This window comes from Staurois parvus, unplaced genomic scaffold (assembly GCF_062004578.1).
Source record: "Staurois parvus isolate SC_StPar_1 unplaced genomic scaffold, SC_StPar_1.0 ptg000347l, whole genome shotgun sequence".
Taxonomy (NCBI): Eukaryota; Metazoa; Chordata; class Amphibia; order Anura; family Ranidae; genus Staurois; species Staurois parvus.
This window is the reverse complement of record NW_028318143.1, coordinates 6,037,335-6,053,263: the sequence shown is the minus strand read 5'-3', so window position 1 is coordinate 6,053,263 and position 15,929 is coordinate 6,037,335. Positions and strand designations below refer to the sequence as shown.

The window sequence follows — 15,929 nt, the reverse complement described above, 5'->3', positions numbered from 1 at the left end:
CAAGTCTTTCATGTGCTTGCTAGTCATTTTCAAATTTGTATCCTCTGTTGTTGCTGCATTAATGGTGCCCCAGCCATCTCTGCCTGACTGTGTGTCCCCCTGTGCTTGCCAGGACCTATGGAGTCTCGCTGGAGTTTCCCATTTTATAGTGCAAACTTATGTGCAGGAGAAGGAGAGGCATAGCTTTGGTTCTGTGTCTGTCTGTATGTATGGGCAGTGCAGGGAGCATCTACATGTAAGCCTGTAGTTATGTGAAGGGGAAGGAGAGGCATAGCTTTGGTTCTGTGACTCTGTATGGGCAGTGCAGGGAGCATCTGCATGTAAGCCTGTAGTTATGTACAGGGGAAGGAGAGGCATAGCTTTGGTTCTGTTTGTCTCTGTCTGTATGGGCAGTGCAGGGAGCATCTACATGTAAGCCTGTAGTTATGTGAAGGGGAAGGAGAGGCATAGCTTTGGTTCTGTCTCTCTGTATGTATGGGCAGTGCAGGGAGCATCTACATGTAAGCCTGTAGTTATGTGCAGGGGAAGGAGAGGCATAGCTTTGGTTCTGTGTCTCTGTATGGGCAGTGCAGGGAGCATCTACATGTAAGACTGTAGTTATGTGCAGGGGAAGGAGAGGCATAGCTTTGGTTCTGTGACTCTGTATGTGCAGTGCAGGGAGCATCTACATGTAAGCCTGTAGTTATGTGCAGGAGAAGGAGAGGCATAGCTTTGGTTCTGTGTCTCTGTCTGTATGGGCAGCGCAGGGAGCATCTGCATGTAAGCCTGTAGTTCTAAGCAGGACCTTGCACAAAATGGAGACTCCATAGGTCCTGGTGGGCACAGGGGGCTCCCACGTACTTATAGCTGGCCATGCTCCTGCACAATTCTGGCCTTTTGGTCCACGAGTAGCCTCATAGCCAAAGCTGCAAACTCCCTGGCCGATTCCTAACTTCCACGCAGGCATCCCATTCATTCCTATGGATTGAGGGATTGACTGTCCTGTTATGCTTCCCAACTTCTGCATTCACAGAAAAAGTGGGGAAAAGCATGGAGAGTTTTCAGTAGCAGCTGTGCAGCTTACCCGAACCTGAAGTCGCCTATCTTGTTCCTTTATGATCATACAGGAGCTTGAAGTGACCAAGACACTGAATACATTATTCATGGTGCAAAGTGTTAAATATTCTCTCCCTGAGATCATACTGCCCTAAATAGTCGTACCGCTAGGTAAACCATCCAACCACAGCTGTCAGCCTCTCATAGTCTGACTGCCCGCAGCGGAACCTGACAGTACATCTGTGCCCTCTGCCCGCAGCTAAACTCCAGAGCCCCATGTACCAGGGCTGAGTGCCCAGTGTGTAAGGGGCAAAGGACAGATCTGTACTGTTCATTATATTTTTAATATAAAAAGAAGTTAGGAATTGTTTGCAGCCAGGCCTGGAAATCGTAGCTGAAGAGAGCAGAATGGTGAACTAAAAACTTCAATTCCTCAGAACCTGTAAGCGATTTCCTTCCTCGGCTTGTGTTATGATGCAGAGGGGGGGGATGAGTACAATCCGCCTCTGAAGGATTTCACAGCAGGGGTCGGGTGCAGAAAATAAGTTATTCTGGTTGAGGAAATGAACTGATTTGCCTAATTGCAGCCCCCTCGCTTCAGAAACAAAAGACAAAATAGTTTATTCATGTTTGGAGATCTAAATTTACTGAAATGTTTTTCTTGTTCAGGCTGGAATTCTGTGTCGTGAAGTTTGGTTATTGTTGGCACTTCATAACAGAATGCAATCCTGTCAGACATTTCTTCCTGTCCTTTTATTAGGTTCAGGCTGCGATTGGTGAGCTATTTATAATGTAAAACACATTTAGAAGGGGAAACAGATTCTGCTACCTAAAGGTCAGCTAATGAAATGACTGCTGTTAACGGACAGCTGTTGTCAACACCGCATAGTTCTGCGTGTTAGAAGGACATCCACATATAAAATAGAAATTCATTTCGGTCCAAGGAACAAACTAAAAGTTGGCCACAAACTGGCAGGTGTTTTGTTACTTCTGACAATACATACAATTGAAATCTTAAGATTGTGAGTTCAGCCTGGGACTCCAACGTTAGCCCTTCCCAGTGCTTTTTTGCTCAACAAAATATTAGCAGTCAGAAAATCCCCACCCTGACAGATTTCTGGTGCTTCGGAATTTGTTCATTTTGTAGTTTTTCTGTAGTTATCTACGCTTAAAGGAAACGTACTGAGAATAATATGTACGCTGCCATTGCTAAACTTTCCTCCTGAAAATGGCAGTTGCCTGGCTGTCATGTTGATTATGGGATAGTCTCTGTCCCATAAGTCCTAGATCAGTGGTTCTCAACCTGTGGCTCGTGACCCCTTTGGGGGTCGAACGACCCTTTCACAGGGGTCCCCTAAGACCATCAGAAAACACATATTTCCGATGTGTAAAGAGCAGCTACTGTGTAGAAAGCAGCTGCTGTGTTGAAAGCAGCTACTCTGTTAAAAGCAGCTACTGTGTTAAAAGCAGCAGTATTGGAGGTAAAACGACACTCATGAAATATAATTACTGGGTAAATAATTTTATGGTTGGGGGTCACCACAACATGAGGAACTGTATTAAGGGGTCACGGCATTAGGAAGGTTGAGAACCACTGTCCTAGATTGTAAGCTCCGAGGAGCAGGGCCCTCCTAACCCTCTTGTATTGAACTGTATTGTTGCTGTATTGTCTCCTGTTATATTGGCGATATATAAATCCTGTATAATAATAATGTGTTTCTTAGATCAGGAATTTTAAAGTGCAACGTCACATTTCAATAGTTTGTTGGGGCCAAGCTGGCCCCAACGAACTATTTTCTGCACTAACCGGTATGCTTGCTGGTTACGCTGTATTGACTTTATGTAGCTTCAGCTATTACAGCGGGGGGATGAGAGCTTTCTGTCTCACTCCCGGAACAAAATAGTAAGGCTGAGTTCTGCGGGAATTCACGGGAAGCTTTGTATTCTGTGAGTGAATACAAAGCTTCCTCCGATTGGCTGTGGTCAAGAGGCGGGCAGATGATATCACAATCTGGGCCTCATCCAATCAGAGGAAGCTTTGTATTAATTCGTAGAATACAAAGCTTTTTGTGAATGGCTGAGAAACACTCAGCCAGACTCTATTTTGTTCCGGATATGGGACGGGAAGTGCTCATCCCAAATGCTGGAACACACTGCTGTATACTGTATGTAGCTGAGGCTACGTATAGTTAATTCAGCTCGCCCAGCAAGCACACTTGTTAATGCCGTAAACAGTTCATTTGGGCCAGCTTGCCCAAACCGAACAATAAAACCTGTGGTCTGCTCTTCCTCAAACCCCCCCCCCCCGCCCCCATGCCCTCACTCCTCCCCCATCACCCTCACTCCTCCCCCAACAAAGTGGGGCTCGGGAGCAAGCACAAACAAGTGCCCCCAATCTTTTTTGTTATTAAAAAAAAAAACAAATTATAGGTTCACTTTAACTCCTCTTAAATTGTACTTCTTTTTCCCGATCAGCAATCGAATAAATTAAATTCAGGTGATCAGGCGAAAGCCGCCCAGCTAACATTTTTAAGAGGAGGGTGGCAGTGAAAACTCAGATATTTTGTTTTTGTACAAAATTCCTTTAAATCACAAATTTGGTCAAAATGTGAATCCTCCTACCTCTCCTTCCCAAACAGCACCCCCCCCTTTACCCAATCCCCGTAATCGATACTGCTATTGTACTATTTAGCTTAGTTTAGGAATTTCACCCTTCTAAAAATGACCACAAACGTAAAATGTATTATAAATGTTTATCAATGGTAATCTATAAACAAATGCCTATAGATAAGTGGTCTCCAAACTGCGGCCCGGGAGCCGGGTGCAGCCCTTTGCATTTGCCTCTATGTGGCTCTTGAGGCACAATTCCTCCCACTGATATGAATCACTATTCTGCCAGTGAGGCACTATTCTTCCCCTGATACCAAATGTAGCAATGTTTACTCCACTTATGCCAGGAACATTTTCATCCTCGCTGGCCACAGTCCGACCCCCCTAAAGTCTAAGGACAATAAACTGGCCGATTGTTGGTGATCCCTGCTACAGATAGTTGCAGGTTCTTTTTAATTGTTTGCGTACCATATTTTTCCTTTGCTTCCCATTCTTCTTATGGTGGCCATTTCTACTAAGGGCAGATTAATCCATCTCCTATTACTTCCTTGACCTCTACCTAGAACTCTGGGCCTGTCTCCTGGAACATGTGACAGGAACTTGCCAGGATGCAGCTGTAAGGCCAGAGTTACATCAGCAGTGCCTCAAGTAATTGTAAGTAAAAGCAACAAATGTTTAACTGATGAATATAAAATCATTTCATATCCGCATACAGAGCAGTATGCTGATAACATTTTTAAAGAAAGGGGGAAAGGTCCACATTAGACCTGGGATCCACGTCCCTTGTCAATGCCGTGTACGGGTGCGGTGGACATGAATCCAGTACTGCAGGTGTGGCCACATCTGGAGGAGGAGAGAAGACTTGGTACTGGAGCATCATGTGATGCCATACATTATACAATTTTCCTTTAGATCTACCAAAATCCATATAATATGAGGTCAAATCTTAACAACATTTTCAATTGTATCCAATTAGGCAGGCATTATATAGTTGAAGGTAAATCTAAAGGAAATTGGACAGAAAATTGTATAGTATATGGCCAGCCTTAAACAGACCTTGAGTGCTGCTGCTATCCAACACTTGTGGGTGTGTAGAGTAACTTGTCCATGGTTTGGGGTTGTGGTTTCTGCCGCCAGCTGATGTTTCCTGTAGTGATTTAGTGGCTAATGGGAGGAAATGCAGCGCCAAGTGGGGGACTTGCTAGCAGCAGCACCGTGAACATTTTCAGGACAGCGAAGATTTCATTTCGCTGCCTACCTGAAAGGTAAGTTTTATGCACCATGTTTCTTTATAAAGTGCTGCTACCTGAAGTTGCTGAGAGTGATGACAGGGTCTGATTATGTAAAAACAGGTGTTTAGTAAATAATTTCGATCAGCCTTTCTCAACCAGGGTGCCTTGTAGTTTCTTCAGGGGTGCCTTGGCAAAATGTATAAAAATTGCCCTAAACTTGTATACAAGCCACAGGTTTTCATTGTGCACCATTACCACCTTCTAGCCGCCAGCGCCCTGACAACCAATGACATCATCAGTTGATAAGGAGGATATCGGGTGCCTGCACAGCATCCTAGTTTAACCCTTACCTGCCCCTCTCCATCAGTGCTGGGGTCACATCAGCTCAGTGATAGAGAAAAACTGAGGGAGAGGAGAAACATTGGCATACTAGTCAGTACCAGTGTGCAAAAGTGCTTTGGGAGAATAAATCCCCTGTAATGTTGGGTGTCCTACATGTGTGGAAGTTGCTGCGTTATATAAAACTATTAGAATAGTTTTTCACATTTTAGAATGGGGTGCCCTTTTAAAATTATGGACGGTCGGGAGGCACCCCATTTTAGAATGGGGTGCCTAAAGACTGTCTATAATTTTAAAGGGTGCCTCAGGACTGTCCATAATTTTAAAGGGTGCCTCGGGACTGTCTATAATTTTAAAGGGTGCCTCGGGACTGTCCAAAATTGTAAAGGGTGCCTTGACTGAAAAAAGGTTGAAAAACACTGATTTTGTTAGTGGAAGAGTATCTTGTAGCATGCAGTAGAGATTTCTGACTTTTATTTCCTTCTATCTGTTTAAAGCTACCAAAACATGCTTCAGGAAGTTTGTTGGTTTTGTATATTAATATACGCACTGGCCTGTTGTGCGTTAGATCTGTGTCCAAATTCAGCTGTAATTGGTTCCCTGTGATTTTGTATCTGATTCTCAGTACAGGACATTGTACATTTGTACATTGATTCTCAGTACAGGACATTGTACATTTGTACATTGATTCTCAGTACAGGACATTGTACATTTGTACATTGATTCTCAGTACAGGACATTGTACATTTGTACATTGATTCTCAGTACAGGAAGTTAGAGCTGCTGTGGAAGTCACTATAGATCCAGTATGTAGCTGTACTAGTAGAAAACCACATGAGCCCAATGGAGTCGGTTTAACTATGTGGGGGGAATATGGGAAGTAATGTTTAAAGTATAACTAAATGTGAACCTTTTGTCCTGATCATCATTGTATCTGGGAGTAAAAGGGAGGGTCATTCAAAATTTTGAGCTGCAATCTTCCAGTTAGAACACTTGCTCCCCTAATATCTGCTTTATGCAGGCCATAGACAGTTTGTTTATTGGCCGTTTTTTCATCCAAAAGAATAATCGGCTGATGTTAGTATAGCAATGGCCGATTTTTTGCGGTTCCTCCTCATTTCTTTTATCGGTCATGCTGGGAAATTTGCGAAAAATGTCCAATTTTTGCAATCATTGGCGGCAACAGAACGACCGATGTTTTGTTTTTCGGACGGAAAATCGTCCAATAAACGAACCGTCTATGGCCTGCATAAGAGTGAATTTATCCCAATAAGCTCTCACTTCTTACTGAGTCTACAGGACAGGAAGTAAAGGGAAGCCTCCCCAATAGGACACACACTGGTTTTAGATATATGGCTCAGCATTATCAAAAAAGGCTGCACACCAATGATGCCTTCACAGGCAAAACTTTAATCAGCTGGCAAGCCTCTGCACATGGCCCTGCCCCCAGGACCACTCCTGACATGTTTCACCCCATGGGCTTAATCATAGAGTAACACATTGTTTACTATCCAAAACTGTTCATATAATAGCCTAGATCAGGGTTGTCAAACTCTATTTCATCACAGACCACATCGGAGTTGTAGTTGTTCTCAAGAGGGACGATTGTATCTGTAAGACTAGATGTCTAGAGCACCCCCTCCTTACATCAGATGTCAAGAGCCCCCCCACTATCAGAAGAGGCAGAGATGAGCTTCTACACGGCTGCATGGAGAAGCACAGGATCTGGCAGAGGAGTTCTGTCCTCTCTGCTGCCGACTGCTGAGACAAAGTGGGGGTGAAGACAAGGGGGATGTTGCAGCCGCAGGAGATGTGCAAGAGTCACATTAAATGGCCTGGGGGGCCTTGTGTTTGACACATGTCGCCTAGATCATTGTGTTTTAACCACTTGCTGCCTAGTCACAGTAAATTAACTGTGACTGGGCAACAGCTGTAGGCTCAGCAACTTAAATAACTGTTGGCAGCTTGCCTCCAGGTTCGGGTCACCGCATGCTGACCCACACTGTGTCTAACCAATTATTTATGTCTGAGACCTGCTGATTGGCTGTGTCCAATCATAGCAGAGAGTCCTGTGTTTACAAACACACAGGACTCTGTACACAGTGCAGTGATTTGGTTGTTTCTTCTCCATGCAAAGCCAGATCTCTTAGTAAAAGCAGCACATATTACACTTGTTAGGCACACAGTTAACCCCTTGATGCTAGCCCTTTCCCAGCCAGTGTCATTAGTACAGTGACAGCGTACAGTATTCTATCTGATCACTGTTTTAGTGTCACTACTGATGTCAGTTTCAGTTAGTGTACCTCCCACTGAGGGTCTGTTTAGTGCGATTGCCCGCCACACTCTCACAGTCCCACTAGAAGTCTCTGATCACCACCATTACCAGTATAATTTCATAGCTGTGTAAATTCCAGTATAAATATACCACGGTTTGTAGAAGCTATAACTTTCACACAATCCAATCAATATACACTTATTGGAATTTTTTTTTTTTTTTAATCAAAAATGGTACACGGTCCCTTTTCCGCTACGATCGCCTAAGCGATCGAAAGCGGAGATTGTCTTCCCTACCCCCCCCCCCCCACTGTGAAGTTGAGCAGTGATGTATACATTAATGATTCCTTAAAGTGGAGCTCTACCCAAAAGGGGAAGTTCCGCATTAAGGACTGGACCCCCGCTCCCCGTTAAGACTGGCACCTTTGGGGAGTGGGTACCAGAAATTGACAGGCACATACTCCCTTTTCCGCTGCGATCACCTAAGTGATCGGAAGCGGAGGTCGTCTTCCCTACTCCCCCCACTGTGAAGTGGAGCAGTGATGTATACAGTGATTCCTTAAAGCGGAGCTCCACCCAAAAGGGGAAGTTCCGCATTAAGGACTGGACCCCCGCTCCCCGTTAAGGACTAGCACCTTTGGGTAGAGGGTACTTTTTCCGCTGCGATTGCCTAAGCGATCAGAAGCGGAGGTTGTCTTTTCTACCCCCTTAATGTGAAGTTGAGCAGTGATGTATACATTAATGATTCCTTAAAGCGGAGTTCCACCCAAAAGGGGAAGTTCCGCATTAAGGACTGGACCCCCGCTTCCCGTTAAGGACTGGCGCCTTTTGGGGAGTGGGTACCTGAAATTGACAGGCACATACTCCCTTTTCCGCTGCGATCACCTAAGTGATCGGAAGCGGAGGTTGTCTTCCCTACTCCCCCCACTGTGAAGTGGAGCAGTGATGTATACAGTGATTCCTTAAAGCGGAGCTCCACCCAAAAGGGGAAGTTCCGCATTAAGGACTGGACTCCCGCTCCCCGTTAAGGACGGGCACCTTTGGGTAGCGGGTACTTTTTCCGCTGCAGTTGCCTAACCGATCGGAGGCGGAGGTTGTCTTTTCTACCCCCCTACTGTGAAGTTGAGCAGTGATGTATACAGTAATGATTCCTTAAAGCGGAGCTCCACCCAAAAGGGAAGTTCTGCTTTAAGGACTGAACCCCAATCCCCGTTAAGGATTGACCCCTTTGGGGAGCAGGGATTGCCTAGGTGATCGGAAATGGAAGTTGTCCTCCTCCCTGTAGTCTTCTGTGACATGTGATAGGTCCCAGAAGACTACGGGACCATTCACAAAACGTTACGCTACTCACACATGAAGCCGCAAGCTGTCACAGCCGGATGCCCACACTGAAAATGCTGGCACCAGGAACAAAAGGCAGCCGGTAAAAAGGGCATTTGGGGGGGGACACCATGGGATCGAGGGACAGGTGAGTGGATGTTTTTTAAAAGTCAGCAGCTACAGTTTTTGTAGCTGCTGAATGTATTTATTTATTTATTTTTTACATTTTCACTCCGCTTTAATTTAATTTTGTAATATTATTATTATTTTTGTTTCGTAAAAGCTCTTCCATTATGCTCCTGCTCTTACCCACGCTGTTGCTGGGCTTGAAATATTCCCTGAAACTGAAAAGTTAACAACAACTATGAAGTTGTCAATTTCTTCCCCATGGTAGCCAGAAACCTCTTCACACTGAATAGACGTAATTGTATCTCTGGCTCCCTCCCCTTCATTAATAGAATACATCTAGTAACCTGGGGTTAATAATAAACCACCACTGGGAGATGGCTGGGCAGATTTCGGCTGTGTTACAGTCCCGTGCAGTGTTTTTCATGGAATGCAGTACAAGTTAAAACGTGCCTGTGGTATCGTACCCATTGCCGTGTCAAAAGACTTTCTGTTAGGACTTCAAGGAACTTGTCTGGCCAAATTATATTCTGGCAGTGTTTAACTTCCCCAAGAATGTAAGGCTATAGCTGTGAAATGAAGTGTGCTCAAGGCTTGCTCAGTGTCTACACATTCTCTCCATGTTTTTTTTCCTCAGCGAAAGCTGCTGTGTGCATAATCCTTGCATTGTTTGTTTCTGGTGTGGACGGGGACAAGACTGCAAGTGAAGTAACGGGGCTGCTGGATGAAAGCAAGAAAGCTAGATTATACAGAGCTTATGTAATAGAACCTAGATCTCTCACTGGATCACTGGAACAGCTTGTGCAGTCTTTTGGTCAAGTCTTCAAGGATAGGTTTCTTTGATTTAAAAGGACACATTTTTGTTTTAATTTATAAAAAAAAATTGGTTTATGGAAGGGTCAGGCCAGGCAAAATGTTTCAGTTTTAGACAGTCACCACTGACTCTGCAGGAACTGGGGCTGTCACTTCATCTTTAAATCTTTAAAGTATAACTACAGGAACATTTTTTTTTTTTTTTTTTAGTTTGGATAAAGTAAACAGGATTTTAACCCCATCAGTCTTTTTTTATTTTTTTATTTTTTGCTATCTTGTGTCCCATAGGGGAGATTCCCTTCACTTCCTGTCCAAAAGGCCATAGTGAAAACAGGATGTGAGAGGAAATCCTTCCAAAGGGAGGGAATCGCAGTGTGACACCAGGCTCACCAGAATTGGTGTCCCCATTGGAAGATGTACCCTTTATTACTTTTTTGATGTCAACCCAAAACTTGGGATTTTCTTTTACTTTCACTTTCAGTGATAATGGTAATCAGGACAAATAGAGAGGGGGAATCTCTCTAATGGGCACAGACAACAATAAAAGCCTGACAGGGGATCGAATACCTCTCCACTCTATCCAAAACCAAAAAAAAAGGTTTTAGTTCCAATTTAATGTCAAACCTGCCCACCTTACTTAATAAGTAAATAAAAAAAACTCTCTCCTCTTCTCTCCCTCTTTCCTCCTCCCTCTTTCCTCCTCCCTCTTTCCTCCTCCCTCTTTCCTCCTCCCTCTTTCCTCCTCCCTCTTTCCTCCTCCCTCTTTCCTCCTCCCTCTACCCTCCTCGTTCTACCCTCCTCGTTCTACCCTCCTCGTTCTACCCTCCTCTCTCTCTCCTCCTCCTCTCTCTCTCCTTTCCTCCTTTCCTCCTCTCTCCTTTCCTCCTTTCCTCCTCTCTCCTTTCCTCCTTTCCTCCTCTCTCCTTTCCTCCTTTCCTCCTCTCTCCTTTCCTCCTTTCCTCCTCTCTCCTCTCCTTTCCTCCTTTCCTCCTCTCTCCTTTCCTCCTTTCCTCCTCTCTCCTTTCCTCCTCTCTCCTTTCCTCCTTTCCTCCTCTCTCCTTTCCTCCTTTCCTCCTCTCTCCTTTCCTCCTTTCCTCCTCTCTCCTTTCCTCCTCTCTCCTTTCCTCCTCTCTCCTTTCCTCCTTTCCTCCTCTCTCCTTTCCTCCTTTCCTCCTCTCTCCTTTCCTCCTCTCTCCTTTCCTCCTCTCTCCTTTCCTCCTCTCTCCTTTCCTCCTTTCCTCCTCTCTCCTTTCCTCCTTTCCCCTTTCCTCCTCTCTCTTTCCTTTATTTTCTTCTTCTGCTATTATTAAAGCATATGTAAACTCTCACCTTGCACAACATGTTGGGTTTACATATTCTTTATAATAATTTATAGATACAGCAGATTTTAGTGGAGAGTTACTTTTTAATATAGAAATGTTACATTTGTAGTAGGAGCTGTAAAATGACACAGGCCAGATAGCCAACATGGCAACCAAATTTTTAAAGCAGAACTCCAGGGAAAAAAAAACTTTTTTCTGTCCTTTGCTGTGTACAAATAGGTTTCCTCTAATAAGGACTCTCTTAGTTCTGGATGGCTGCTGCTTAAAGGCAAACTATCAGTTTTGTTCATGCTGGATGGTACTTCATGCAGCTGAGAGGTGCGGCTCTCATACAGTGAAGAGATTCTTTTTGCCCTTCCTCTCCCCTTTTTCATTGACAAAACCCCTTTTATTCTTTTCACTGAATTCAAGGCACTCTGTGAATGGACGAGGAGAACCATCATTGGAGGTAGATTTTTTTTTTATACAACAGAGGTCAGAAAAACATTGCTTCCTGGAATTACGCTTTTAGGTCCTTTCTTGATGTTATTGTATGAAAATTTTCACTGTCTCCTTTGAAGCCATCGCTGGTACTTGCCATTCGTTGTCCGCTTCCTGAAGTGTGTAGTAATTTCTGTTCAGTTGATTAGATGAGGTACAAGTATTTCACTTGTATAATGCTAGCATTGGATTGTGTTTACATTAGGGAATGAATCACGTTATTTATGACAAGGTATGTTAATACTCAGTTTTGTCATAGTCGCCTTCATAATAATTAGACCATGTTGCCATAATTATAGGCCCTGTCCACGTATCGGCCATCTTTTATGCCAATGACTGGTTGTCTTAGTGTAATTACTACAAGTAATCAGTGGGCTTGTTGATTGAAGTGAAATTCTGGGTTTGCCTTTAAGACATTCCCTTACAGTTGAACTATGTATTATTCAAGAATTTTAGCAAAATGATAACACATTCTATAAAACCAATTAAGAAGATGGTCTGCCTCCATTAGAACCTCATTGACCCATTTCAATGTTAAAATAATAAAAGCTTCATCTTCTTACAGCAGGGAATGGCACTTTTCATGAGTACCCTTGAGCAGCTCATATGATGCCTAGTGCCCAGAGTGTTCTATAACTAAGCATTTTACAAATCAGGCCTAGTTACAAGAAAATTACAATTTGATTTTTTTGGTTCACCACAGATTAAATTAGAAAAGGATTTTTTTTAATATCATTACAATATAGGAATGCCGTATGTGAGAATAGTGTATTGTACATGATCTATGGAAGCAGCGTTTCCTTTTAATTCTATTTTTGTTTTTTTGACAGATTTGATTGAAAATGCTTATACCGCCTCTCTTATTAAACGGGACTTTAAGGTCACAGAAGTGAATGAACATAACTTGCAGAGGAACCATATCACTGTGTCAAAAAAACGGAACTGGTTGACACAGAGCACTCACAGATATGATTATAAAGCCATTTGTCAGACCTCCATTTCATACCCAATTGGGACTAAAGAACCAGAGCTCCTTTTGTCCAGGACAGAGAGAGAGATTCCTGTTAAAGCACAAGAGACCAAAACTCTCCCTGCCACTCCTGTTAGCCCTTTAGCTTTGCCCGCCACTGACCTCACCGAAGAGAACGATGCCGACGATGAAGGAGAAATTTGGTACAATCCCATCCCCGAAGATGATGATCCTTATATCTGCCCCAATCAAGCATCCACTAAGATGGTGCCTGATCCAGGACAGGAGGTGCTTGAGGCACCGGGGAAAGCTGGAGGGGTTCTAAACACAGGGGACCCATCACACATGTCTCCTTCCACTGAGAGCAATGCCGGAGATTCCTTACATTCCACAGACCATGGCGTGCAGCTGTGCAAGCAGAGGGTCGTGTGCAAGACTGCCGAAGACACCACAATCAGTCGGTCCCCTGAGCATGGTAAGCAGGATATGTCCTCCAATGTTTCCATTTATGTGGTTATTTGGTGCACTTTTTCCCCCAAACATACATACAGTACTTTCCATGTCTCTGGTAGAAATTGAGTTTTGGACCTCCGTTCTGCACAGTTCCATCTTGTCACCATGATGTTATGTAAGATTTCTTGTTCCCTTGGGACTCCTATGAGCTTGGGTCCAGCATCCAAGTTTTCTGGGACCTTTTCACTTCAGACAAAAGGCCACATTCATACTGGCATGCCTCAAAGCTTAATACGCGTTATGTTAAGGCTGCCTATTGATTTTATTTGGGCTTCTAATGCAGACTGGAAACATACCCGCTTCTTTCTCCTGATGCAGCACACCACAATGCACGATAGTTCATTGTGATACACTACAACACAAGTGTATTGTGGAGATACACTTCTGAATGAATGTCTTTGCAACGCCACAACATGGATAAGGTCTATTATTGCAAGCGTGGATCCAGCCTAAAGTATTTACACATTTCTAACAAGTTATAAATGAGCTTTAAAATAGGCCTTCACTGGCCTCTGTAGCTGTAGTCACTGTGGGGCAATTTACCGTAATTCCCAACTCCAGCGATATGAAAAATCACCCTTGAAATGGGGTTAATGTCTCTGTATTGTATGTGATGATGCCCATGACTCTGTCCACACACTAGAAGGTTTGGGCAAAGGAGGAGAGAGCCGAAGCAGGAAGTTGGGTAAGTAATACAACCTTCACTGTACCCCCATAGACATACCCTTGCAGTGAGAGTTGAGGTTTGATATTGAAAGGGTGGATTTGTTGACACTCCTGGATTTGAGCTTTAGGTTCACTGCAGAGACATTCTGGTCCATTTTTGTTGTATGTTTCCAACAGCTTAGAACACATGCTCTCTGTTTGAATTGGAAGGTTACCATGTCACTGCTGGGCAAGGACTCTGGTGCCTTTGCCATGAACTTTGTGGATGAATTGCATCACAGTTCCTGCAGACATCAGTGGGGGCTTACTTTAAAAAATATGTAAACTCAACATTTCATATTTCTCATATGTGCCTGCACTATTGTGTACGTGTATGAAAAAGTATCTTGTTCTCTTTGAATTGCTTCCTTTGTGTGAAATCTCTGGTGTTCGCGAGAGCACAGTGTGGTCAGTTCTCTAGCTGTGCTGGGAACTCTGTAAGCTCTCCTCCAATCATCAGACTTGTACTGACAAGTCTGATGGTTTACTACTGCTTTAAACCCAAGTAAACATAGTGTCATTGTAAAACTGCACTCCAGAACACTATGGCCACCACTCAATGGTACTAGTGAAGTTGTTGAGAAAACATTTTAAGGAAATATGGAAGCTGCCATTGGTGACCTCTCCTTTTAAAGATGCTAGTTGCTGGGCTGTTACAGTGGATCAGATTTTTTTTATTGTGTTTATTTTTTTACAGACAGACTCTCCTGTTCTACCTGGTTGTTGCAGGCCAGTGATTGAGAAGTATTGAAGCCTCTGGGTCAGCATGCCAGCCAAGCAACTACCATTTTTTTTTTTTTTTTAATAATTGCCAGATTTTCTTGGCCTTGATGCCTAGCTTGCCAAATGACGGTTGTATTTGGCTATACTGAGAATTGGTACAGACCACAAACTGGATTAGATGAGCGGTGGTTTGTGATGTGGATTGGTGTATTCAGATGAATGTCACAGAGCCTGACCCATCTTGTTTGGTTAAAAAATAACTTTTATTATTCAGTTGTGGTTAAAGAAAAGAAAGTCTTGTGATCGTTTGGGCTTGGCTGCTGTAGTCTTTGTGGAAAATAATTGAGCACCGAGCATCTGGACTAGCGCAATAAAAAAACTATTTCATTTTGTAAGGTACATCAGCATGATAATTTCTAGGATCTAGAATTTTTATTTTTTTAACTAATTTGTTTGGATTTTTTTTTTCTGCCCGTTATTTGAAAACATGCCCACCCAGCATTATGTTTACTTGTTACAATGTAGTAAGAGTTTATAGTCACTGCTTCATAGACTTGCAGCTCTGAAGAACTCAGCTGATTAGATCTTTATATATATACTGTTACAATATTTCTACGGGTGCATTCACACCTGAGAATGCCAACTGTACAAAAAAAAATGGCAACCGTCCCAACATATAACCAGCCTTAGCAGCAAGGTGCACATGGAAGGGCAATGCACATCACAAACACAGGATTTCCCAGCAACACTTACTAGCCAGCCTGCAAAACAACCATATTGGCCCTGTATAACAGCTTGCGTTAAAAACAGAGGGTTTTGTTTGCACACATATATGCGTAAGCTGCAGTCCCACATCAAGGGTTCTCTGTATACTTCAGTCCTAATTCTAACATTTCCATAACCTCCACAGTAGAAGCACATATATCAATGAAAAGGTTAAAGCAGGGCTTACAATTTCAAGTCCTGAGCTACTAGCCAGGCCTTGAGAGTTACTCGCCACCAACAAACACACACACACAAACAAACAGAGACACCTGTACACACACACACACACACAGAAACATGTACACACACGTACAGAGACACGTGTAGACACACACATGTATAGATACACACATGTACATACACACAGACACATGTACATGCATACACAGACACACACACGCTGTTAAGTGCTCTCTCCTCTCCCCTAAAGCCATCACTGGCTGACATAGAGGGTCATGTGACCAGAGTGAGCTGAAATTAGGTAGACACACACACACACACACCCTATAAAAAGTTGCAGTACTTCGTTGTTCACTCACAGAACCAGGTACTGCACTCTAGGGGGAGGCAGAGAGCACAGCACACACTCCTTGTTTTGCTTTCACTGCGCTCAGCTATTGAGCAGTCTGACGGCTCCCAGTGCCAATGACAGATCCGGCCTGAGCTCCGAACCTGCTCAGCAAGATGGCCCTGGGGGACACA

General features: G+C 43.6%; 1 protein-coding gene across 1 annotated transcript in view; it reads left to right on the top strand.

Annotated features, from left to right (window-relative positions):
• SYDE2 (synapse defective Rho GTPase homolog 2) overlaps nucleotides 1-15,929 on the top strand; it is an 84,133-nt gene that overhangs the window by 17,132 nt on the left and 51,072 nt on the right. Inside the window, exon 3 of the mRNA XM_089684412.1 lies at nucleotides 12,382-12,996. Coding sequence (XP_089540538.1) covers nucleotides 12,382-12,996 — 615 coding nt within the window. The remainder of the gene's footprint in view (nucleotides 1-12,381; nucleotides 12,997-15,929) is intronic.